This window comes from Stylophora pistillata, chromosome 8 (assembly GCF_964205215.1).
Source record: "Stylophora pistillata chromosome 8, jaStyPist1.2, whole genome shotgun sequence".
In the NCBI taxonomy this organism is placed as follows: domain Eukaryota; kingdom Metazoa; phylum Cnidaria; class Anthozoa; order Scleractinia; family Pocilloporidae; genus Stylophora; species Stylophora pistillata.
The window spans coordinates 31,944,026-31,969,385 of record NC_142526.1 but is presented as its reverse complement, the minus strand read 5'-3'; the positions used below and the strand labels follow the sequence as shown (position 1 = coordinate 31,969,385).

The 25,360-nt window shown below is 37.6% G+C and overlaps 2 protein-coding genes across 4 annotated transcripts; one reads left to right on the top strand and one right to left on the bottom strand.

Annotated features, from left to right (window-relative positions):
* Positions 1–948: 948 nt before the first annotated feature.
* Positions 949–20,043, top strand: LOC111328534 (uncharacterized). Of its 3 annotated transcripts, XM_022933000.2 has the most exons (8): positions 949–1,080; positions 1,735–1,791; positions 13,191–13,259; positions 13,956–14,026; positions 16,219–16,474; positions 16,603–16,730; positions 16,946–17,013; positions 18,583–20,043. In XM_022933000.2, coding segments are annotated over exons 2-8 (741 nt in total). In that variant the 5' UTR covers positions 949–1,080; positions 1,735–1,790; the 3' UTR covers positions 18,731–20,043. The 3 variants fall into 3 exon arrangements, with proteins under 3 accessions (XP_022788735.2, XP_088586252.1, XP_088586251.1); XM_088730125.1 differs by lacking the exons at positions 949–1,080; positions 1,735–1,791 and adding an exon at positions 9,262–9,454; XM_088730126.1 differs by lacking the exons at positions 949–1,080; positions 1,735–1,791; positions 16,946–17,013 and adding an exon at positions 9,260–9,454.
* LOC111328525 (proteasome assembly chaperone 1) lies at positions 19,313–24,869 on the bottom strand. Its single transcript, XM_022932989.2, has 4 exons — positions 24,406–24,869; positions 23,431–23,629; positions 22,263–22,399; positions 19,313–21,016 (listed from the first exon to the last, which is right to left on the bottom strand). The coding sequence occupies exons 1-4, from the start codon at positions 24,835–24,837 to the stop codon at positions 20,939–20,941; spliced, it is 846 nt and encodes a 281-aa protein (XP_022788724.2). The 5' UTR covers positions 24,838–24,869; the 3' UTR covers positions 19,313–20,938.
* Between the last annotated feature and the right edge of the window lie 491 nt (positions 24,870–25,360).

Here is a 25,360-nt window from a genome sequence, read left to right as displayed (position 1 = left end):
TATCATTATATCGTAATTTTGTATCGTTAGGTTGTTATCGTTAGCTTCAATTCATGATTTCCAGTGAATGTAAGAGGGGGTCAGTAAGGGGGGGTCAGTAGGGGGTCAGTGTTTTGTCCTAGCCCGCCACGTGACATTGTTTTCCCGCCATTTTTTCACGGTTGCCGGTTGTACTGTGCCGTTTCTACGTGAAAGTAACCTGTTTCGCGTTTGCCGTGTACGTAAGAATTTCTTCACTTTTTTTCTCACAGAGTAAAAGTTAATTTCTGGGGAAAGGGCACTGAAACCACTCCTTGTAAGTCATACAAGGCGCCTTTAAGGTTACCGTTACATGAACGTTACATGTCAAAGCGAATTTCGTTTTTCGCTTAGTTAATGTGTTCCTCCGTTTCCGGGGCCAAAGCGCTAAAAAAACGTGTCTGCGATTTGCCATATTCAATTTCAGTGAAAAGTTGTAGAACATATTTGAAATAGGATTAAAAAAATGTGGAATGATCGTACAAAAATCGCTCTTGAAAAAAAAGTATTTAGAAATAAAAAATTCGGAGACACGATTTCGTTGTTTATATGTAAAACTAGCTACTGTCAAAATTTGAGAGCAATCGAACAAATTCCCTTTGACTTGTAGCTCTTAAAAGGTGATTTAGGTGCTTGCATTTAGAAGTCATAAAAAATTTGACAATTAATTTTTTTTCAAAATTTTTGGTATAGTCTGATAGCCAGTCCTATAAGCTTTAATTTGATATAGGGGTTTGGATATCTACAGTTTAAACCGGATGCGCTACATCGCTTGCACGCCAGACACCCCTGAAGGTGCACGGTAATCTTTAATCCATCATGAATCGAGCTCACGCGAAGCTAAAGCAGCATGGTTCACGCTATTTTACGTGAAACGTTAAAGGGCAATCTGACGTTTGGCGTTTCACGTAAAAGCGGTGCTAAATCTCTCTAATATGACGTCACAGACTAATGCGAAGCAATTCTGCGGTTTGGAGTAATGGCGGACGTCGAATTGAGAAAAACAAGGCTCGATAAAACAGACTTCCACTACGAATTTTCTTCCCAAATTCAGAGGGAGTGGTAAGTAGCAAGTAAGGATTCTAAAGGGTGAAAAATCTGGCAAACGCCAAATTTGGTCTCAGGTAGCTCTTTGAAAGCTGCAGATTTGCTGATAATTTTCTGCTTTCTCTGCAAAGTTATGCCTTCACTCCTGTGCTTGATAACCCACCGAGAGTACGTAGTGGCTGAGCAACTCTAATAGATAACATCCTCGATAATCAATTTAATGGTCAAGTATCAGGTGGTAAAATAGTATCAGATATAAGTGATCACTTCTCTCAATTTGCCTTTTGCTTCTTGGCGAAAGGTACAAAAATGTCAAATTTTCCTAGATATCGTAATTTTTCAAGTTTTTCACCGAATATGGTTCTTGACAATCTGAGTCAGATTATTTGGGATTGTACTGATGATGTTCATGATATTGATAAGTTATTTTCCTCATTCTTCTCAAAAGTAAATCGGGTGATAAATAAACATGTACCCCTTAGGTTGCATCAAGGAAAAAAGCTCAACAACTGCTCAAACCATGGATCACTTAAGGCATTCTTAAGTCTATATATCTAAAAAATCAGTTCTTTTCTTCTGGTGATACTGAAAAATATAAATTTTATCGAATTAAAATATCATTACTTACTGGAATAAGTAAACAGCTTTACCTCTCTCGTTTCTTTACAGATAATCTTGATGATGCAAGGCAAATTTGGCAAGGAATAAATTTCTTTACAAATAAAAGTAAGAGTAACTCTAAATGCAATACATGTATATCTTTTATCAGGGATCCTGAGAGCAGAAATGTGTTAACAGACCCCGTTAGTATACCCAATGTGCTAAACCCACACTTCGCATTAGTGGGACCAAAGTTAGCATCAGCAATGCCACAATCTAAGCAAGATTTTCTCAAATATCTACCAAGCTTAATGCCTTTCTCCTCGTTTTTCTTTGATCCAGTTACACCGAATGAAATGCAACAGGAAATCTTGTCAGTGCCAATAATGAATTGTACTCATTTTCAGTCAAAATCTTCAAATGTAATAGCTCTACTCTATCAAACCCACTAGCAAAAAGGTATTTACCCATTAAAGTTAAACCATGCTAAGATAGTTCCTGTTTATAAACATGGTAATGAACTTGATCCTGGAATCTATACACGTCTTTCTCTCCTCTCTAATATTAACAGAATTTTTGAAAATTTGATTTATGATAGAATTAATAATTTTATTATCAAGCATAAAATTTTAAGTCCATCCTGATATGGGTTTTGTAAACATTGCTGTACAAAACATGCACAGTTAGATATTGTGAGCAAAATACAAAAACATGGATGAAAAATTTTTTTCTTGTGGCATATTTATTGATTTACAAAAAGCTTTTGACAGTGTTGACCATAATATTTTGCTCTGTAAACTACATCAAGAAATATAAGGTGTTATCAAGAAATTGTTCTGCTCATATCTTACGGGGAGATATCAAACAATGCAAATTGAAACCAAAACCTCGAAGAAGGAAGCGATAGCTTGTGGTGTACCACAAGGATCTGTTCTTGGTCAGCTATTATTCTTATTGTATATAAATGATATCTCGGCTTCTTCAAGTAACTTTGAGTTTTTCCTTTCTGCAGATGATACCAATCTTTTGTATTAAGATAAATAATTACTATTAGTAGAATCAGTTGTCAATGAAGAATTAACCAATGTCTACAACTGGTTGCTGGCAAATAAATTAACCCTAAATGCCAAAAAATTTAACTATATAATTAATATTTCATCTTTATCTTGACAGAAAGTTAAATTGGATATAAATCTAAAAGTGTTTGACAATGAACATGAAGCTTTTAAGAAATATGAAAAGAAAACAATCTGTAAGATTTCTTGGTGTCTTGACTGACAGCAATCTCTCATGGAATGATATTGTAGATAATGTAGCACTCAAAGAAGTAAAACCATAGGTATTATCACAAGACTGAGACGCATCTTATCAACTTCTGTCTTACTCAATATTTATAATTCCCTTGTCCATCCATATCTTTCTCGTGGCCATTTGGTCTGGGGCCAAACCTTGAAAACAAATTTTGAAAACATCTTGATACTTCAGAAGAGAGCTTGAGATCTACAGTAATTTACTTCTCTGGCAATTCTGAGCATGCAATTTCATTATTTTGGCAATCAAATATTCTTCCTATTGATATGCTATATTATAAATCAGTAGATGTTTTGATGCATGATACTGACCATGATCTTGTACCTTTAAATCTGAACAACCTATTTACTAGGCTACCTTTGATTCACTCTTAAGACACTAGAGGTGCAGCTGCTGGTAAATTTCATGTTATTCACTCGTGAACAAAACAACAGATCCAATCCTTCTCAAGGCTTGAAAGCTAGAATCTGGAACAAAATCCCAGAGTCTTTGAAATCAAAACCAAAGCAATCATTCAAAAACCACCTTATCTTAGCTTGCTTATAAATTATTCCTAAATTAGAAGCTTAATATTTTTATTAGAAATAATATATATTTGCATCCCTTTCTGAGTATTGTTCTTATTAAATTCCTTTCTTTTCTATGTAATGATCTTGTTCTCTCTTTATGTGTTAATTTTTTAGCAGATATATAGATGTATGTGTTTTCCATATTTATTATTTTGTGTTGTATTATCTTAACTCTTCACTGCCTAGATTAGCTATGCTATTTGCGGTGTACAGTTACCTTTCTTTCATTAGTTTATTTATTTATTTATTTATTTATTTATTTATTTCTCCAAACCTTAGCACAAATACATACAAGGTGAAAAATAAAGTAGAAGATAAAATTTTCAAGGAAAGAAAACTTAATACATTACAAAATTACACCAACTGAATTAAATTACATTGTACATAGGATGGAGAGGGGAGAGGCATGTCTAAATAAACTAATATTGTGCCCCTTAAATTATGCCAGTATAACAAAAAAAAGAAACTTGTAATTTAAAAAGTAAAGGACAACTTATAAAAATAGCTCAGTAAATTGTCAAAGAGATGATGTTTCATTAGTATTGAGTAAGATACCAGCGTAAAAGTGCTTTTCTAAACATCTTTTTAGGTGGTTTGTCTTTAATTAATCGCAGAATACTATTCCAAAATAATCTTCCCATAATGCTCAGGCACAATCTCCTGAGATTAGTTCAAATGATGCACTGCAAGTATTATTGTCATGTAGCTCAGATACTAGTGAAACAGGTATATTAGAAAACTTTTCATCATAGAAAAAATCATAAGAAAGGAAACGTGCTCAGTTTAACAATATCAGGAAATTTCAAAAGGCTTGGGAATAAGTAGTGTAGAGTTATTGATTCCATTAAAGGAACATCATATATGATATTGACTGCTTTGTTTTGTAATTTTACAATTTGAGACAAGGGAGCATTATAATTATTTCCCCATAATGTACAAGCATAAGTAAGGTAAGGATACATAAGAGAATAATACAAACTAATAACCGGTCAGTGTTGCTTCTGAGGCATAATGTTTTAACTCAACCATTATATTTATGTTTTTGCTAATTTTGCCACATATGCAGTCAATATGGTCAGGCTTACTAAGGTGACAATCAATACACACACCAAGATATTTGATGCAAGAAGACTTCTTTAAAGGAACATTCACTACACTAAATGATGGGTACAAATTGTAATTTTCCTTTTGACAGGGTATAAAAATAAGATGTTTAGTTTTTGTCAGATTTAAGGTCAACTTATTACTGCATAAGCAAGTATCATTAGTAACTTTCATTAATTAATGATAATAATAATAAATAAATGACTAGTTTCGAACTTATGTGTTCTTCACGCAAATAAATCTTAGTTGATTAAACTTCTAAAGTAACAAAAGATTTTGGCATAAGTTTTGCCACCATGAACATCATAATTATTAATTCGTCATATCTTTCTAATTATCGTTGCGAAGTTGTTGTTGTTATCATCATTCCAATTTAGGTTTATGGTTTCACAGTTCATTGCGTCTGAAAGTAAGATGCTACTTTTTGTCCATGGACTTTGCTACTTTCTTGTCCTGGTATGTTGAGAAGGAGGAAACATATTCTAAATGGAGTCCAAGTTTCTTAGACTGTAGACAATTGGTAAAGGTCAATTTTCGATTTCGTATTTAACTTTATGTTGTACTAAAATAGAAAAGGTATAAAGGTTCGGCATAATTTTCCAGCATTTCCATTTCAGTCTTCTGAATTGTTCACTGAATAAGAAATAATTAGGTGGGATTGTTTTTTTCTTTTTTAAAATGCTGAGCCACCCTGCCCTGGGAATAAGGCGTAAGGGAAGTTGTATTTTGTTTTTTTTTAACTGTATTGAAGAATTCAACACTTCCCCAACTTTCAGGTCTAATTACCTTTTCGCCGGTTACGCGCTAAGCTTCTAATATCAGTTAAATTCAGTTAACGGAACCTATTAACAAGGTCAAGGTTCATTTTCGGTTTCATGCCAAACTGCACACGTACATTGAAAAAGCCCATAGCAGTTGGAATAATTTTCGAGTATTTCCAACACTTTTCAATTTAAAGAGATTTTTTTCGTCTTGACACGAGCGTGGGACAAGTCTCCACAAGGAATCGGACCTCAGACCTTCAGATCCCGCGCTCCGACGCCTTACCACTAAGCTACAGGCCGGGACTCTATGGTGAGCAAGGTCCATTACAAAGTTCATATATGAACTTGTCAAACTTGAATCTGTTTACAAAGCAATGAATGATAGGCAGGAATCTTCATTTCCAATCATAATGCTAGGTGGAATATGTTATCCGTGGGCTAGGGTTGTTGTTGTTTCATTGAAGGAATTTCACACTTTTCTCAATTTACTTCGACCAATTTCCAAGGTCATGTTACCTCTTCGGTTTCGTTCGTTTCCATTTCATTAAAAAATTGTTAGGAAAACTTGAGTAGAGGAAATATAATAATAGGGATTAAAAGCTTTGTACAATAGTTATGCTTTCAAGGCATAATCTTTGACACTTAAGTATAATTTAAGGAATGTTCTTACTAGTTGTCTTCGTTCAAAAAGAATTAGTTAGAAGGAGATATATTACATGTGTACAAGTTAGAAGAAGATATATTACATATGTACGCCCCTTTTCTTTAGGGCGTGCTTGTGGCAGGCTTTTTAACTTTACAGCCATAAGAACGAGGTTTGCGCTTGTCTTTGATGCGTGCGCTTAACGAAATGTTAAAGAACAAGGTGTATTTGTAACTCTTACCACGACTAATATTCCAGTAATTTCATCTGACGAGAAGAACTACGTGTAGACTTTTGGTAATTACATGTGACGAACTCTACCAGAACACAAATCTACCATCCCTGATGTTACGATCTAACTTCCAGTTCCCTTTCACTCGTTGCGACAAGAATTTTTGTCACGATTCACGACTCAGTGAAATCTATCGGTGTCCATGAAAAAAGCCAATCTTTTCTCAGTTATGACATTTATATATCTTATTAGACGTTTTGTTGTGTAGTATCGCTGAGTATTTTACGAGTTGTGCCGTATTTTGACGAGCCCGTAGGGCGAGTCAAAATACAAGCATACAAAAAACTTTATAATTTTTTTACATCTACGAATAGAAAGTTCAAGACTAACCTAAAGTATGCTTTAGAGATAGGACTGAAGGAAAGATACGGGAAACAGGCGAACGAAACGTTATAACGGAATGCATCATATACATATTTAACGACAACTTTGACTTATTAAGCTGTACGAGGACAAAATAAGGAGCTGAAATATTCTGATTGTTTTGATGACATTTTGAGATACGACATAAGATTGATGAAGAAAGTCTCACATTGACTCATAGTCATTTGCATCACCTCAGTCCTGTGCGACATGCATGCATCCTTAACTTAAGCTCAGGCCAAACGATCAAACATTTTTATCCAACACCATGACAAAAGAGCGTGTTTAACCGTTTTGCCGCCGCTCTCAACAATGCACTCAGATGCCTTCCCACGCCTGATCCAGATTAAACATTTTCAACCAACCTTTTCGCTTCATGAGCTAACGTTAATTAACCACATAATTAATATTACTTTTGTCCTCAATTTTCAGGTACCTAATATTTTTAGCCAATTTGTTGATTCAATACCTTTCTTTCATAGTTAATTTACATATATTATTTTGCTAACTCGACACACTAGCTGTACATGCCAGGAGCCTAACAAGCCCCAATTGATCGAGTATAAATAAAGTTGTTACTGTTGTTATTGTTGTTGTTGTTGTTCGATCGTTAAGCCATGTGACAAATACGATGTTAAACGAAAATGTTTATCGTCTAGCCGGGTTTACCTCTTGCTCTTTCACGAATTATTTCCCAGTTATTGCGTATACACCCCATTTTTTAAGTTTTACGATGAAGATTGGTGATCGCGTAAAAGCCTTACGTAAATTTCCAGGAGCTAATCACAAGTTCATGATTTATTATGTTAGTTAAGCACAAATACCCGTGGAACATAGACTCTACTCTTCTCCGTCCCAGCATATAAAAAAAAGATGAATTTCCTTCTGACTTTCCAATGCATTTTACTGTGTAAGACAAATCTTAGGGAGAATGCCACCATATATCACTATATTAACAGTTGTCTCCAGTAGAAGCAACAAAGGAATTAACTATTGTGTTTGATTCTTTGGTAGGAATTCGTTTCATCTTTCTCTGCTTAACGTACCAAATTACCACCACTTCGATATGATAACGTAAACTTAAATTTAAGTCTGTTTCGTTGCTCACGTGGACTTTTATATTTCATTCTTCCTCCTTTAACAGGTATGCTTTTGAAATATTGTAGCACAGATAGTCATGAAAATAAAAACCTTTGTTTGTGTTGTTGCTTTTTATATCCGTTCAAAGGAACTCGTTTAGGAACGTTTTCAAGGGTTGGTCTGAGCTCAGTTGCCTGGGAAAGAATCAGAAATACTTTGAACTTTATTGCTCTTTTAGCAACACGTTAAGACCATTTTTGAAGATAATCTTTTAGAATTAAGCTGGAAATGTGCCAACTGCAGCCCTCTAAAAATAGTTGCTGCTGTTGTGCATCTTAAAACATCAATACACTGTTGACAATAAAGACCGAACCTTTAGACCCAGGTCGTCAAAATCAAGGCGACACTCCACGTGCAACCATTTTTTAGTCAATAAATTGGGATGGGCAGCCTTAAATTGTGAGGAAAGTCCCTCGTGTCGATTAAATATAGATGAAGACGCACATGACTTGCTCAAGAACTTTCGCTCAAGATAACCTTGTAAATCATTGACGGGGGAAATTTTCGTAGGTTAAGCTTGTACCGACCCGCTCGCCATCCAGGTGTTGCTTATTTACAAGGTAGTTGTTCTTGTCTTTTTCCAACTTCCCCTTTCTCTTTGGAATTCTTCTTAAATATTTTTTAATTAGTTTTTTTTTTTTTATTGCAGTCAGTTATATGAAATTGTAATTCCAGACGCATGACCCTGGGCATATCTCTTTTAGAGTTTACTGCTATTAATGAATAAAGAATTTCTTTCATCATCTGGCTACCGACCATTGTACTGTCACCGAACATAATCCAATTGATCTTAGGTCATTTGATTTGAAAGACTTAATCGCTAATTACCCGAAACTTGAAAATCTCGAGAAAGAACCGTCAGTCGTAGCTAACTCCCAAAAATACCAAGTTTACAACTCTCCATTTAGGTATCACGCAGTCTAATTGGGTATAATGTGCTTCTAGCTGACGATCGTTTTCGATGTGTCTTTGTGCTCAAACTTTCGGGATTATTACATAATACCAAAGTAATCTTGACTAAAGGCTGAACCGGATGATGAGCGGAATATAGCGTGGGGAAAAAACCAAATTAATTCAACTAGATCATGAATGGAATCTAGCTTGAGACAAAAATCAAATCAATTCAACTGGATCATGAACGGAATCTAGCTTGAGACATAAATCAAGTTAATTCAAGTATCCAATTGCGATCATCAGTTAGAGAAAAAATCTGTACAAAATTCTGAGTATTTTCCAGATTAAGATCCACTTAAGTCATGAAAGGAATTTCAGCTCAACACATTTAATACTTCAGTGTGTACGAAAGATATCCTACCTCGTAATAATCGATGAATTCCGTCTGTTACTGATCTGATCTGATTACATCACCTCAATAAAGGCTATAATTCGAGTTTTTATTGGTGTCGTGTCATTTCTCATTTACCAGGCAAGGGGGCTGTAATAAATACTTTGCTTTGGGTTAAAAATCACTCACTTGCAAAGCGCTATAGGTGGGGTTGAACAGAAAAAGTCATCGTGGGTTGTTGAAAAGAACCAGTCCTGCCGTTAAAAATGCAGATTTATGTCTACTTGCTTTGTTTTATTGTTCAATTTTTTTTCAACGGTGAGTACGTTGTTGTTGATCAAAACCTTATGTCATGTTTTAATTCAGTTGTTTGCATTACATATCATGCTACTAGTGGAGAGTTCTGCTTTGATATACTGATACAATTTGAGTCTAGATTTGCTGTATAATGCTTAAAACTGAAAACGGAATTTTACTTTGTAAGAATTCTATACTGTGCCCAAAGTAATCATGAAGAACGGGTGGCCACTTGATGGACTTCTGGCGGTGCTCCATTATCTTCATCATAACACAATAATTTTAGTAAGAATATGAAAGCACTTTTCGTGTCAGCTAGTAGGTCTGACTTGACATTTTCTTGTGCCGTGTGCCTGTGTAACTAAGAAGGCAAGGAGCTCACTCTGAAGATTTTCAGTTCAATTAAGTTGTTCATCAGGATTGATCAAGATTAATGAGTGCATTGTTTCATTAATTCTTTGTGAAATCTAGGAAATGAAATCGCAGATTTTGAGCCGGGCACACACAGTTATGATGAAAACGTGTGGACTAAGTTCCAAATAACCAACTGTGTATGATCCAAAAACTGAAACAAATAACGCTTAACTTTACTTCACCCTTCAACCGATCCCATTATCCTCAACGAGCTCAAAGGTGAAATGCCAAGGAATGATTCAATTACTCAAAAATGAAACAAGTAACAGTAGGTCTACTTAGTTAACTGATCTAGCCACGTTGAAACAGAGTATTACAAAAGTTCCACGTTGGCTGATCTCATTATAGGCCTGCCTACATATTTCCAGTTAATGATAAACACAGGTTAAAATTGGCAGGAGATTATAAATATTCTCTTGAAATAAGTCCATTCCTGTTCCATAGATATCGCTCCTCACTTAACCAGTTTTTAATAAGGAGTTCCTTTGAAGCAGCCCAACGAATAAAATATTCTTACTGAGTACTTTGATCAAGAATATGCTTTTCGTATCGTTTGATGTCGAGTCGGTCTTTACAGTGTGCCAGTTTTGTGAAGTTGTTAGGACAATTTTAGATGAGATCTACTAGGGAAAACTTCCCTTTTGAATTCTTGTTAGAACGCACCTTTCAAGTTTCAACGGGTTTATCACTCGGTCTGGTCTAAGCAAACATGATATCAGTATGACCCCTTGCTTTTGACTTGATACCCAACAGCACAATTAAGTTTTATTCAAGTTACCCGATATTAACCAAGTTCTGAATAAGCTTACTTTTTTCACGATAAGTTACGGTTTACTGTAGATAGTTTTTCTCTTCGATGTTTTCCCTGAGAAACTCGTTGTTCTTTAATCAAACGTCTGATTTTTATAAAAAAAACAAATCGATCGAATTGTTTATCAAATTTGTGCGAAATTTGCTCTTAAGTTTTTTTTTTTGTCAACAGTTATTCAAAATTTGATTGTTATTTAACACCTGAGTATGTCTGGTTTCTCTTTTGAAGGTTATTTCATTCATTTTGGTTTATGTACGAATAACTGAAGTTGTAACTTGAAGAGGTTGCTCCCTGTACAACTAGTTTCCTTCAGAGCCTCAAAACACGAGCCCCAAATGTCTTGTTTCGCACAGTTCAAATTATTAATAAGCGGGTAGCAACATTCGGGCGGTCGATATGTACTTCATCGCCAAGAAACACCTCCTTTAAGGATTACACGGCAGCGTCTTGGATCACGGTAATGATTATTCAAAGAATTTACAATCGCTTTTCGAGTCAGTTGGTACCATAAAACTTGATTATTATAGTTAGAATGTTTGCAGGCTACGTATCACTTTAAAGGTTAGGAACTGGCTTTTTCAAGAGCCATGACTTAGATTACGTTTGTCTTGATTGATAATTGAGTAAAGATATATCGGACACACTGATCCAATTATCTGTCACCGAACAAGTCTAACGGTAAGGCAGCCTTTCTCATATTTAAGACAATCAATCCAGATACAAAAGAGATTATAGATATCCACTCCGAGAGCGGATTTAGAATGGGGCTACGCCCGTTTGATGAAAGTTTGCCGGTTGTTTTAAGGAGGGGGGCATTGGGGCTTCTGGGAAACCGAAAAACCGGAGAAAAAAACCTCCAAAACCGAAAAACCGACGAAAAAAGGCAGCAAAACCGAAAACCGCATGCAAACCTGACAAAACCGCTACATTTTTACCTTTAAAGGGGTCAAAAAGGAAAAACCGAAAACCGCATTAGTTTTCTTGAAAACCGAAAGCCAAATGCAAAAACACGTAAAATCCGCAAACCGCTCTGAACATCAAAACTGAAAAACCACACCTTTTTGGCCCAAAAACCGAAAAACCGATCGAAAAAAACAGTCAAAACCGCAAAACCGAACATCCCAAAGCCCCCCTCTTTAAGGAAATTGGACTTCTTCCACATCATGCCTTTTTCCATTATTTATATCTTTAAAACGTGAACTCAAAGGCTCTGTAACTTTTCTCCACTCTGCAAATGTTAATATCAACTTCAACGAGCTCGAGGGTTAGTCAGCGAAGAATTACTAATTAACTCAACAGAAAGTAGCTAAGGACCTGAATTCTACCAAGTTAGTCAAACGGAGTTTTCCTCCCCACACTCAGCAAACACCAAGTACAACCATATCGCAAACACAAGACAAAGACTTTTAAAAAGATTAAGGTATTGGAGAATGATATATGATAAGTCAGTCGCTTAAAGTTAAACAGCTACTGGAAATACAAATCCAATTGTCGGCTAAAAGATCTCTTCCACAACACAAATCACTTGTTCATTTGCAATCCTTTTGTTTCCAATTTGACAGTGATAGAGTTCTCTCTGAGAACGGATAAATAACAGATCGACTTTGTCTTATTGCACGTTTTGGATACGTCATGACCTTGAACTTTCAAGTATAAGATCTTTTTTCAGTTATGGAATTGACGGATAGACAGCGGAAATTAGATAATCAGTTTGCAACAAATTAAACATAAACGTGTTTTATCGCTCGTCTAGTGTACGCCTTGACAGGTCGAACTTTTAAAAACTTTTCACATGATCTGCTTCCAAAACCGTGGAACCCTGTTTCTGGAAATTATTATAGCAGCTCTTCAAGGAAATAATCAGTAGGCTTAGCCACAAGTTGCTCGGCAACTTTTCGGCAACTTTTGAGATTTTCGGCAACTTTTTAGAATTTTGGCAACTTTTAGAATTTTCGGCAACTTTTGGCTTTTTGAGGTTCTTTAAAGCCACTTTCTTCACATTTTGAGCCACATTGGTCAGTTCTCGATAGACATTTATTCGATTTATTCTAAAATACAATAATTAGGGCCCCCCCATGGGTTGATTTTTGTGATGCCTTATCACGAGGTCAGCGGTATCACGCTGCACGTTTTTCAAGATGGCTGACAATTACAGTGACTATTTGTTGATCAAGTGAAATGGAAAGAACCTCTGATATTATCATTGGACTTTGACAAATAAAGTTTTGATAAGAGGCAATGTGCGAATTTTTAATCTTTAACACCCAAATAAGGTACGAAAAGCAGAAAAATTTGGGAAACTTTTCGGCAACTTTTTGGAAATTCAGCAACTTTTTGAAAAAAACTGCAAATTTTGGCAACTTTTAGACACTTTTATCGGCAAATTTTTTGGGATTCATCGGCAACTTGTGGCTAGGCCTAGTAATCAGTTTGTTAGCATTAAGTCATAAATAGTCACCACCATTTTTCTTTTTGGAGTCTTCGAATATCTACTTTACTCACATTTTGTGTCATTATTTTTTTGAATTTCAGTGGATGCAGTGCAAGCAAGCGGGAAGACCTGTTATCGCAAAGAGAATATCAAGCTGATCGCATTCCGACGTAAATAACTTACAGATAACCTAGTTGTGTTGCTAGTAACTTGGACTGTTGCAGTCCACTAGTCTCAATTTACGGTTTTGAACATACTCTATTTCAAATCACGGATTCTGTGGAAACCAATTTATTTCAGTATAGGATGAAGATGACCCAGTCAGCATATTCATTAGTAACCGATTTAAACCGATGAGTTTACGGTTTACGTCTTCTTGTTTGTAAGACATAAGTGCATGGGCTTGTTAATACTATTGTCGTCAATTTTCATTCCTTAATGCCTTTATCAGTGAAAATAAACGACTTGACTGAAGAACATAGTGCTGAGCTTAACTTGGGGGCAGGCCCCCGATTCCTCGTTCATCAGACATGATTGAAATGTCTAGGTTATGGCCATGATAAAATTAGGAAAACTTTTTCTCAGTTGCACCGAGGCCTATTTCTTAGCTGCGCTCTAGAAACATACAACCGTATAGCGCCCCTCCCCCCTCCCGACTATTTTCAATTTGTAACCTCTTTATGCTTCTTTGGAATATTTGTCTGGTTGTTTGCCTGCAGTAACACCGAAAAACCCCGTGGTATAGAGATCAGTTCATGTATTATTATCGATATCAGCATGTCTTTAAAATGAATATTGCTTTTTGCTAATCTCTCTTTCAGTGATCATATCTTTCAGAGATATACTTGATATGTGTTTCTCTTTAGGGGGGTCGCAAAAAGGAGTCTTGGAGCCAATTACGGTGGACTTTGGAGAATGTGAAAAAGAAAACACCACGGTAAGGATTTACTATTGATATAGGCAGCTAAGAAAAGTCTCGCGGAATAATCGTCACTCGTTTTTTTACTTGGAGACAGATTTTTTTTGAGGGGGGGGGGGAGTCCCCTGGTCTCTCGTTTACCTCATTTATCGATAAGGCTTGTCCTGCTGCGTGTATGTAAAAGATCTGTTTTTTTTTTTTGCGAGATCTGGATTAAAATTTCAACTTGTTCTTGATATCTCCTGAAATAAAGCGAAAATTATTTAGGGGTACTACTCTAGCGTAATTTTGCAACCGAAGGAAAAATATAAACAATTAAATCTGTCAGAAAAGTTATAAAACTTAAGGACGGTGCCTGCTAATGGGGATCTAATTTTGCCCAGCCAATGAGTATGCAAGCAAAATAGATCTTATCGAGAGCAATCAAAATCCAATAAAAAATTGGGGGTAGCCCCGCATTATTCCAAGATTACTGGGTTTAAAATCTGAAAAAGTGTCAACATTGCTCTTTTTTTTAAAAAAAAGTGAAGGAAAGCAAAATATCCCTGTCAATTCCATTTGAATTCAATTTCCTTTTTAAACAAAATCAATAGTATAATATAAAATTCTTTAAAATAACAAGCAAATACGATCCTCAGAACAAGGTAATGTAAGTTCTTATGATCAAAATGACTGCATTGAAACTATCTTTAACCCTGATTGTCCACTAAAGTTTTTTTTTTCGGTTTTGACCAACGACGGCACGATTAAACCAATTTGACCTGTAAATACACATCCCTTTCAACTCGGAGTAGCTCGTGCTTTAAACACCCCGGCCCAGCATTTTTGCGGAGGTCAAGAACAAAATTTAATTCTCAAAAGATTTCTCGTCTTTAAACACCTAGGCCCGGCATTTTTGCAGAGGTCAAGAACAAAATGTCTGAAAAGATTTCTCGTCTTAATAGCGATGAAGTTAGCTCGGTTTATTTCTTCATTGACTTGCATTTTCAAGGGGAAAGAATTTCTTTCTATACTGAATGGTTTCTTTAGTAGCCAGAATCAAAATTATGCGAGTAATTCAATTCAAGAAAGATGACAAATTATGAACGCGGTAACGAAATAAAGAAAGAAGTATTTTTGTTTTCGTCTCATCATTAACTAAGGACAAAGAAAAAAGATGTGGAGTCTCAAGGAAGAATCATACCTCAAATTTTTGTCGACAAGCAGCCGTTATGCAGTGTTGGAATCTCGATTATTCGCTTTAGCAAGGAAATTTATGTTAAATCGTTATGTCCACAAAAAAGTGTCCTGCAATACATTACGCAACAAAGCCGTAATGAAACTCTACATCATGATAAAGCACTCATAACAATCACATTTGATGTACCCTTTGACGTACCTTAGACAATCTTACTGAGAGGAATCATTTTTTCCCTTGACGAAATTTGCTGCAAGGTGTAAAATCTCCGGTCTATCGACGAAAAACTACGACTTCACATCACAACTCAAGAATCTTCTGAGTCAAGGCGGTGCGCGTCTCAATTCCTTGCACAAATTTCTGTAGTCACGTGGAAGATGTGAACCAATCAATAAGGGCCATTTCGTGACTAGGTTAAAGTCAATTCGATCGCTCTACATAGAAACAGTCAGAGCTGAAACTCTGTTTCCCAAAAGTCTGATCAAACATGGCATTGATCTCGATGCACAGAGCACGGAAACCTTCGTACTGGCTATTTTCCGAAGCTGATCCAGGAATGAGACCATGTAATCGAATGAGATTTCAATGAATCGGCAAAGGGAAATTTAATTATTTTGAGACTCCTGTGTCTTAAAGCTTCGTGTGAAAACCTTAGGTATTTCTTTGCCTCAGCACTGATCAATGTCAAGTTGTCTCATGATTCGGATCACTACAAGTCTCACATTTAACAAATGGTAAACACCACAGCGTACACTATTGAGTTATGGATGCACGCGGGAGGTTGCTAAGCACGAAAGAAGCGTAAGAGTCGCTCGAGGCGATAGCCGAGAGCGACTCTAGCTTGTTGAATCAGAGTATTTGCTCTTTAAGCGTCAGGGTTGATTCCGAGTTTGCCTCCCGACAAACATCACGCAATAGAAATCTTGATGGTCATAATCAGAAAGGCTGGTAAATGTTTGCAAGTAATAATTACATTACCGACCCAAACCGAGTTTTCTTTCCTCGTCTTTTTATTCCTGATTTATTCTCTCAGAACAATGTATGCCTCCCTTATGAACTGACCGAGCATCGCAACTATGCCATGGCGCCGGCCATCATTGAGAAGGAGATCATACAGAGCTGTCAGTCAGCAAGTAATGCATGTCAGCGGCTCCCACGCCTGGTCAAGTATTACAACGGAACTAAGTTTGAGGTCACTATTGACGTTGGAATGTGTAGTGGACAGTGCCATGGAAACACTATATGTCAGTCATTTGACAAGAAAACAAAAGGCATTTCTACAGCAAACGGTAGAAGTCATAGAATACCTTGCCTGCTATTTTCTATTTTATTTTTTTCCCTAGTTAGTGAGTAAAGGGTTAATGAAAAGTTCGTTACTGACGATCGTTCTTAAAATCTTATGTTTTCTGTACCCTAGGAGACAGGTGCCTCAATATTATCGTGGACTGCGCATGTGTGGAGCCTTCATGCTACCGAATGTCCCATTACGAGGGATTTCCAGAACAGTATACTGACTCCCATGGAAACACAACATTACGAACCAAGGTAAATATTCTTCTTATTTTCATTTTTTCTTCTCCTGAAAACTTTTAATGCCAGACTTAAAGGAAAAGAAGTCGTCGTTCCCTTATTTAACTGATAAAGTCCGTTGGGTTGGCTTTAGCACACTAAAATTAATGCGCTTGAGATGTCGTTGAATTTGGTGGGGTGAATAAATAATATCTTGATGAATCATTAAGACCTTTGCTCCAATGACATAGATCATAGATGTTGGAAAGTGCATTGGTAGCTCTCGATGTCTCAAGAAAGTTCCCACGGGTAATCAAAGGTGATTATTAACCAACCTACTGTTATCATCAGAAATTTATTATCCAACTGCTTTTAATAGAATAGAAATAAAGCGCGAAATTTGAACCAATTATTTTTATTTTGCATATTTTGCGAGCCAGCGGTCGTTTTCAATGTTTGCCTTTGAAATTTTTTGCAAGGAAAATGCAAGTTGAAGTATTTTCGCATGGCTTACGTAGGACCGCTGTGATACCCATCCAACGATGCTTGTCGGTTGTTGGCGTTGTGGTCTGTTAAATTTTTTTTTTTTTTTTTTTTTTTTTTTTTTTTTTATAGAAACAGACCAAAGGACAGCAAAGAAATAGAAATCTTTGCTACTTAAAAACATTTCTGGCATGTTTGTCGCGAGAAAGTTCAACGATCATCCAGTTCGATTACGGTTTGTTGTCCCCTGTTTGTGCCGGTCTTGATGCTCGGGACAATTTTTCATAGCCGTGATCATAAATATGCTTGTGGTTGAGATGTGTAGAGACAAAACCGCCTAAAAGAAACTGCTTTTGATACAGACAAAACCGCCACTCGCTGCCACGTGCAACTACACATTACACTTAGCTACCTCGCCTTGATTTGGTAGCCTACCAGTCTGAACGAGGATAGGCAAAGCGAATGTTATTGACTTTTCACCACTCTGCACCTTTTTCAGGTTTTAACTTTTAAGCAAATGGTGCAGCGCTATTTGGTATTTTAACGGGCGAGTCTGCGTTAATCACCTCACCTTTAAAACGTAACAACAGAAGTTTAGCTTCACTTGCGGGTAATCTTTCAAAAATATCTTGAAGAAAATTCTACGAAACCATATTGATTGTGGCCTACAATGGTGAACTTTTAACTTGAAGTCTAACCTGACAGAAGATAACACTTCCGACACCATTGGTGCTTGTTCCCGAGGGAGGTTCTCCCGAATGAAATGAATGAAATTTTCTGGGTCCAAATCACAAAACTAAATGGGAAATCTGCAAAATAAAACTCAGGCAAAATTTCAATGCTGTATGGTATATCGATCTGAACAGCCCAAATGAAAGTGATTTGTGAGCAGGCGGGTTAGACGTGAAGACGGGCTTAGTCGTAAGGCAATTATGGTCAGAATTTGTGTGGATTGAGAGAACAGGATGTTACTAACGGATAATTTGTATGCACAGAATCATTCAAGATAATTTGAAATCAATACTGAAATATTTAACTTACCCATACTTGAATGTGGCGCTCACTTTCTGCAACGTATTAATCGTATTTATTCGAGGTCGGTAAGAAAAGTTGACAGGCGCCCAACGTCGAATATGCGCCCACGCCGCCCCCTTCCCCCCGGAAAAAAACTGAAGTGCAAAAGACTAACTTTGATTATTGGCATATTATACTGGCATACTGGCAAACAATCTCTGATAATATATCTTCATTTTTGAAAATTTCCTAAGCGCCTAGCCTCGCCCACTTCGAGGTAGGTACCCGTTCTCAGGCCACAAAAATTTAATAAGCGCCCTGGGCCATGAATCAAATATAAACAGTATAGGAATTTAACCATTAAACAATCACGTTTTTCTTTATTCTTTAGGATTACGCCAAAAGGAGCTTGGAACAATGTAATGGGTGAGAGCGGACCGAGGTGCTTCACTGAACGCTCCATGGCGCATTCCTTCATCACTGCTGGTGGTAAAAACTTCAGCGTCCGGGCCGTAGAAACGTGCGCTTGTCTTTCATGAGGGACCAAGAAACTCTGCTATAAACCGAAGACCAGTTGAAAGTAATTTCAAGACTGCTAGGCGTATTACACACTCATAATTTATAAGTTTTGATCTAGGCAAGGTATCAACACTAAGAGTAATGCTATCACATTTAGAACTAGCTTTTAAAAATTTTACTACAGATGTAATGAACTGTACAATGTTTTTAAGTGTATATGACCAAAAGAAGACTCGGTTTAGCATCAAACACCATTGTTAGTACCGTCGACTATCGAAAACCCTCGACTTTCGATAACCCTGGTTCGAGCCTCACGCCAACCCAACCCGAAATTTATTGCCCCTAGATTTCCATCATACAGAAGGTAGCCCTTGGCAACTCGAATTTCCCGCGAACCCGAAGCATTTTTCGTTTCTTTTCGGGTTCTTTTTCTATGGAAGAGCCCTGAACTCGAGCCCTGGAGATATGTCATTGCGCGAAAGTAAAAACAAACTGCGCTTTCCTCAACAACATCGATTTTGTTCGGAAGCCGCCCTAAATTCTTTGTAAATCCTTTTTTTTTGTGTGTGTATTACTAAAACTAACAACAAACCAATGCAAACTTCGATTGAAGTTTTACTTCACACTGGTAACATAAGCTATACACTGACCACTGTACTCGATGAAACTGAAAAATCAAACATCGGATACCTGTTTGTTCTTTGAAGTCAATAATAGTCCATTTTACAGTTGTGTGCTTGGTTGCCAAGCCTTTGAACGGGAGTGAGGCTAGGGGTGACATTATGTACAAACCTTGTGGCCTTTCAAATATAAATCACTTTTTTATCATGCTAACTCGATACAGGTCTCTATCACAACAAGGTCGCCGTTAGCCTTAGGGCTTGGCAACTAAGTACAAAACTGTAAAATAGCCCATTGGCTAACACAAAAAATCAAGTCTTTCAATAGGCCTAGGGAGATGAGTTCTGAGGAGGACAGCTGCTGGTGGCAGTGAATCAGCTTTCTTCAGCTTGAATGCAACTGATCACAAGAGTCAAGTGGGGAGTTTAATATGGCATAATCAAGCCTAATGAGTCTGATTCGTAGAGAGCAATTCGTCATTTTGCCATAATTCTATTGGCTGTAAGAGTCTGGTCTTATTTGTAAGTTGTGATCGGTCAGTTTCGATCTGTCAGTTCGATCAGTAGTTGTCAACTTCTCTTAAGAGGGGTTTGCTGCCAGTCAGTAAATTTATTTCCCATCTCATCACAATTTTGACCAGCATGAAATCACGTAGGAAAGAGAATGTAGCGTCCACTCTTAGCTACTTGTAATAAAAAGCAACTTCGATTGATGTAGCGCCCACTCTTGGCTACTTGAAATAATAAACCTTCAATTTAGCATTGCTTCCTAACTTGCATAAACTTGTATTCATCTCATTGGAGACTCGAAGAAATGAGAAGATTCGAAGTTATTGTGCTTTAAAAACAAGCGAACTCGTCCTTGGGAAAACGATTACAACACAACACTATTAAAACCGACAGAGTTGAATAACGTATACGCATGCGCCAGGTTTTGCCGCGGAAACACGAATTTTGAGTCGTTCGCATGGTTGATTTCCTATTCTGTTGCTTTGAGGCGTCGTTTTCCTTGCCGCTTTTCTTTTACAGAACAACCTCCAAAAATTTGGTACACCCCCTCAAAATTTTCAAAAATTACTTTTCTTCTTTAAACCTTTGGAAATAGGAAAGTGCCTTCGCCGAAAACAGAGTTCCTCGGTTTTAAAGGTCAGCCCTTATTATTTTCCGCTAATTTCGCTAAATTTTAGACCTAGGACACTAGAGCCGGCGTTGTTGACCGCATACCCGCTGACGTAGCATTTCATTGTTCAGCTCTGTCATTAAAACCATGTGCTCGGTGGCAAAAGCGCCCGCAATGTTAGTACACTGACCATGCTATATAAGGCTCATTTTTCTGTCTCTTACAGATATGCTTCTATCGAGCAAAAATACCAGTACAAGAATTTGTCCAGTAGCAAACTTTACAATTTTCCAGTCATTTGTATCTCTTTTTGATCTTGCATTGTTCACCCCTACATGGCAAGATGCAAATTCCTATCTAGACTGGTGGTTTAACATAGCTGCATGTTATTAACTAGTCTGTTTCATTTTCTTGGCTCAAGGCAGGATAAAGTTCAGTTCACATCTTTACTCAATAACTTAATTTCTCATTTCCAAAGCAAAATTCTCCTACATGTACATGTTCATCTCTATCAATTTTCCAGATCTGAGTGACTTCAGTACTTTTGTTACTTGTTCACCAGATGCCTGCCATTACAGAACAGAAAAAAAGAAGTTATTATGTCACATCATGTTCTAAGGGTTTCAAATCAAGTAAAGATATTGTCTTAACCTTTTAACTCCCATAAAGGATTAACATGTAACTTCTCCCTATGATATTCTTACACCATTCAATATACAGGTAATGAGAATACTCAAACTTATCAGGTAGAAGTAGTTGTCTTGATTTATGACAAAATTCTCACATCTAACCTAGAAGGAAATGTAAAGCAGCTTGATGGGGGGGGGGGGGGGCAGATTTAACAATCAGATCTGGGGAGTTAAATGGTTGGTCAGTGCTATCATCCCTTGGGGTCCATAGCAGACACAGTTACCAACTGTAGCAACTTAATCATTCTTACCATTTCCTCCAAATATTCTATTTATTCAGCCATGATTTTAAAAATGTTTAAATTTGTGTCCTACATCTTTAAAATTTAAATGGAAAGCCTGTTAAAACATAAGTTAAATAAACAAAATTCTAGTGATAAGATCTCTACAAAATGAAAATCCCTTTAGTGCTGTTCTCTATCTGGCTTTTAATGCTTACTACTTTTTCTCAGGAAATCATATTTCTGCCCTGCTTCAACTTAATGTGTGTAATCATCCCTACAAAGGGAGGAGACCAGGGGATTATCCAGGGGGGGAAGAAAGGGATGGGGAAAGAAGGAGATGGGGAAAAGGGAGGGGGAAGGGGATAGGGATAGGGAAGGGAGCAAGGGAATAGGTCCAAGGGATGGGGCAAAGGGATGGGTCCAGGGGATGGGGCAAAGGGATGGGTCCAGGGGATGGGGCAAAGGGATGGGTCCTGGGAATGGGGCCAGGTTATGGGTCCAGGGGATGTGGTAAAGGGATGGGTCAAGGGGATGGGTCAAGGGGATGGGTCAAGGGGATGGGTCCAGTAAATGGGTCCAGGAGATGGGGCAAAGGAATGGGTCCTGGGAATGGGGCCAGGGGATGGGTCCAGGGGATGGGGCAAAGGGATGGGATCAGGGGATTGGACCAGGGGATGGGTCCAGGAGATGGGTCCAGGGGATGGGTCCAGGGGATGGGGCAAAGGGATGGGTCTAGGGAAGGGGGAAAGGGGATGAGGATAGGGTAGGAGGGGGATAGAGGATGAGGGTAGGGTAGGAGGGGGAAAGGGGAGGGCACAAGGTGGTGGTTTCTCTCTCCCCCTCAAATTGCAGAACTTGAAAAGTTATTAGAATGCAAAATGCACTTAACTGGTCATTACCTGGCGAAGGCAGTTTAAGGGAGGACTGTTGAGAAGGAATTTGAAGGTTTCAACAGATTGTGAATCCACACAAGATGACTCCATGAAACATACAAATAAAGCTGCAGCTAAATTGTGGATTTGACAATACTGCAAAACTGCACAGAAATGAGATAAAAGACAATTTATCACATAAATGGAATGAATAAATCTGTACATCCATTATTGGTTTAAAGGGGAACTGAAGCCTAAAAAGGAACCATTTTTAAATTGCAGATTATAGTTTAAATAGCAATGTTCGAGGGTTTTTTCAGTCTTTGGGCCCAACTTCCCCTTGGAAAAATAGTTTAAAGTGGTATTTTAGCCTTGTAGTACAGCGGCTCAGAAAAGCGATGTCAGCGGTCATTTCAGCTCGCTCTTGCATCACTGGTGGGGAAGATAACAAACCCGTACTCTTCCTACAGAAATTTGGTTTGGTCATGGAGTTATCGAAGTTGTGTGACTTGTAATGGGGATTAACTACGAAAATGAAATAGTAACAGTTGTTTTTCTTAAGTTGGTTCCCCACCACTGACGTCATAAACGACTGCTGCTGACCTATTTTGAGCTGACGGTCTTACAGCCCCAAAAGTGGGAAAAAGGCAACTTCAAATCGAATTTTCTCGTAAAAAACAAGGAGTGAATTAAAATGAATCTCAACACTTTATCTTACTCCTCTAAAACTAACTAGAAATGAATGCAAACAATATACCAATTTTAGGCTTCAGTTCCCATTTTTACTAATTCATCATCAATAAAACAGAATCAAATTTTCTAGAACCTCTTATAATCAAAATTATCAAAAAATAGATAAAAGGGTTCTATACATTTCTTATGCTGTGGACGAGGAGAATGAATTTAACAGTCAAGAGCTTCTTTAGTTGGTAATCGTTTCTATTATTCTTGTGACAATGTGTGATTCAGGGGCGTTTTCGTGAGGAAAAATTAGATGCTAGTCATTCTCAGGGATCAAAGGTTAACTTGAGGCTGTACTCATTGGGTAATAAAAATACAACAGTTTGCTACAAGTCCAGCAGTCACACATCACCATATTTGTGACTTTCGTGACAAGTTTTGTTACCAAATTGTTTTTTATTCTAGGCATGGTGATCAAAATGGTGGCAATTACAGTCTCACAGTTATTTCTTACCTGAAGCTGCAACTCCACTGATGATATTGGGAGTCTCCAAGAAAGAGCAATCTTTCTGTGAGAACTTTTCCAGCCAGGAATCTGTCTTTAATACTTTTACAAAGTCAGACTTCAAATTTTCAGGTGTGTTTGTGTGATAGTCACAGGCTGGTGCAGATGAGAGAATGACAACTTTGGATGGCTTTAGATTTTCAAGCAACTGAAAAATCGCAAAGAAAGATGAGAGCGAGACACACACAAATAGGCTAAGCCTCTAAAGTGGACACAAACTCAGACCTTTGGATTCTTGCTCCGATCCTTTACCACTAAGCTACAGAGAGAGCTCCACTGGTTGGTGATCATTTCCCTTATTCTTATGACCTTAATGTGTGATTCAGGGGTGATATTGTAAGGAGAAATTAGATGGTAGTCACTCTTTTGGGTCAAACGGTTAAGGGACACATTGGTAGGATGGCATGGCTGAGGTTGACATAAAATTGGAAATGAAGATGAACTCATAGATGGACATGTATGTAACTGCATAAGGTTGGGTGGAAATAGAAGTGGACTAGGCAAAAGATCTTAAAGCAGATGTAGCCACACACACATACCAGGGTTGCCACTATGCATCCACTGCTAGCGATATTGGCTCATGAAAATGTGGCAATCACTGGCTGCATTTTTGGTTGGTGATCACCAGATGAGGCAATCATTACATATTGAATGCTACCAAGAAAAATTCTCCTCATCAGTGCTATGAGAAATATCCTGAGAAGTGTGGAAAAAACAAACATTAATGATGGGGGGGGGATGGGTTAAGAGCCTCCACCTTATAGAATGCCGACAAAGTTTCTATTTTCCCTTCTATCCTTTCTTTTTGTGGGGAGGTGGTAGGGTTACCTTTTGCATGCGACATTAACTGTCTTCAATATTATATATTTTTGCATATTTTAGGATTAAGTTTCGCTGTATCTTTTTAATTGTATAAATTTCTACCTTTTCTGTCCAATGGAATGCTTTTTCCTGTGGCACAGGTGTTGGGCATTGACAAAGAACTGCTGAGTCATCATCGTGTTGCGTTGTCAAACGATACAGGCAGCTCGTCTCGCCTGATTTTAACGGAGAACAAAATTTTTTAAAATCAATCTCGTCACTCTTTTTTGATGAAATGTAGGCGACGATTTCACTCCCCGCTGACAAATAGTGAGCTTCTACAAATGTTGCCGCAACTTCTCCGATCGCGAGAACGAGCAAGGAGCAGTGAGACGGGAGAGGCTTTTGATCGACATTCCACGGTCTCCAATGAAATTCTGCACTCTCCGACTCATTTTCCAAAGTAGAAAGCTCCTCTTCTTCGTCGTCTTCTTCATCATAAACGGCACGAGAAGAAGGAAACTTTACCTCCCAAACACCAAATGCGGCCGCCATTTTGATTCTTTGTAGTGCCCGGGACTTCAGCGTTCATGACTCGGTATTCATCAAACCGAGGCTAATGTAAATACTGAAGGTCCGTACGTCACGTGGCACAAAGATAATTTATATGATGAAATGAGGGACGAGGGACCAGATGCTACATATTTCCTTTTAAATTGGTTTTGAGAATTTGGTGCTCAATCAAGGTAAAAACTCCTCATTACATGTTTACTGGATCGTGTATGCATATTATAGGGGGAAGTTACATGTTTATCTATTAAGGGTTAGAGAACATGAGTTAGTGAGTGAGTTGCCCCAGTTCACATCCTCTTCATGGCTGCTAATCAGGTGAAACAGCCTGTTTAAGACAGAGATGGTTATAAGTACCCTGAAACTGAACACTTTTGAGCATCAAGCACACTCACATTTAGACCAAATAAAGAAAAGCCCCCCCCCCCTCCCCTCCCTCAAATCAAAAGGTGCAAAACAACTGTCAAGGAAATATAATAGATATGCTAGGAAAACCTGCAATGGACTA

Excerpts from the sequence above, each read along its gene's own strand:
- LOC111328525 (XM_022932989.2), bottom strand. The coding sequence starts at position 24,837 with ATGGCGGCCGCATTTGGTGTTTGGGAGGTAAAGTTTCCTTCTTCTCGT. Across the intron at positions 23,630-24,405 it reads CATTCCATTGGACAGAAAAG|TTGCTTGAAAATCTAAAGCC; the intron begins GTAGAAATTTAT and ends GCGATTTTTCAG. Across the intron at positions 21,017-22,262 it reads CCTTAAACTGCCTTCGCCAG|GCATCTGGTGAACAAGTAAC; the intron begins GTAATGACCAGT and ends CTGTAATGGCAG.
- LOC111328534 (XM_088730125.1), top strand. The coding sequence starts at position 9,403 with ATGCAGATTTATGTCTACTTGCTTTGTTTTATTGTTCAATTTTTTTTC. Across the intron at positions 13,260-13,955 it reads CAAGCTGATCGCATTCCGAC|GGGGGTCGCAAAAAGGAGTC; the intron begins GTAAATAACTTA and ends GTTTCTCTTTAG. Across the intron at positions 16,475-16,602 it reads AGGCATTTCTACAGCAAACG|GAGACAGGTGCCTCAATATT; the intron begins GTAGAAGTCATA and ends TCTGTACCCTAG.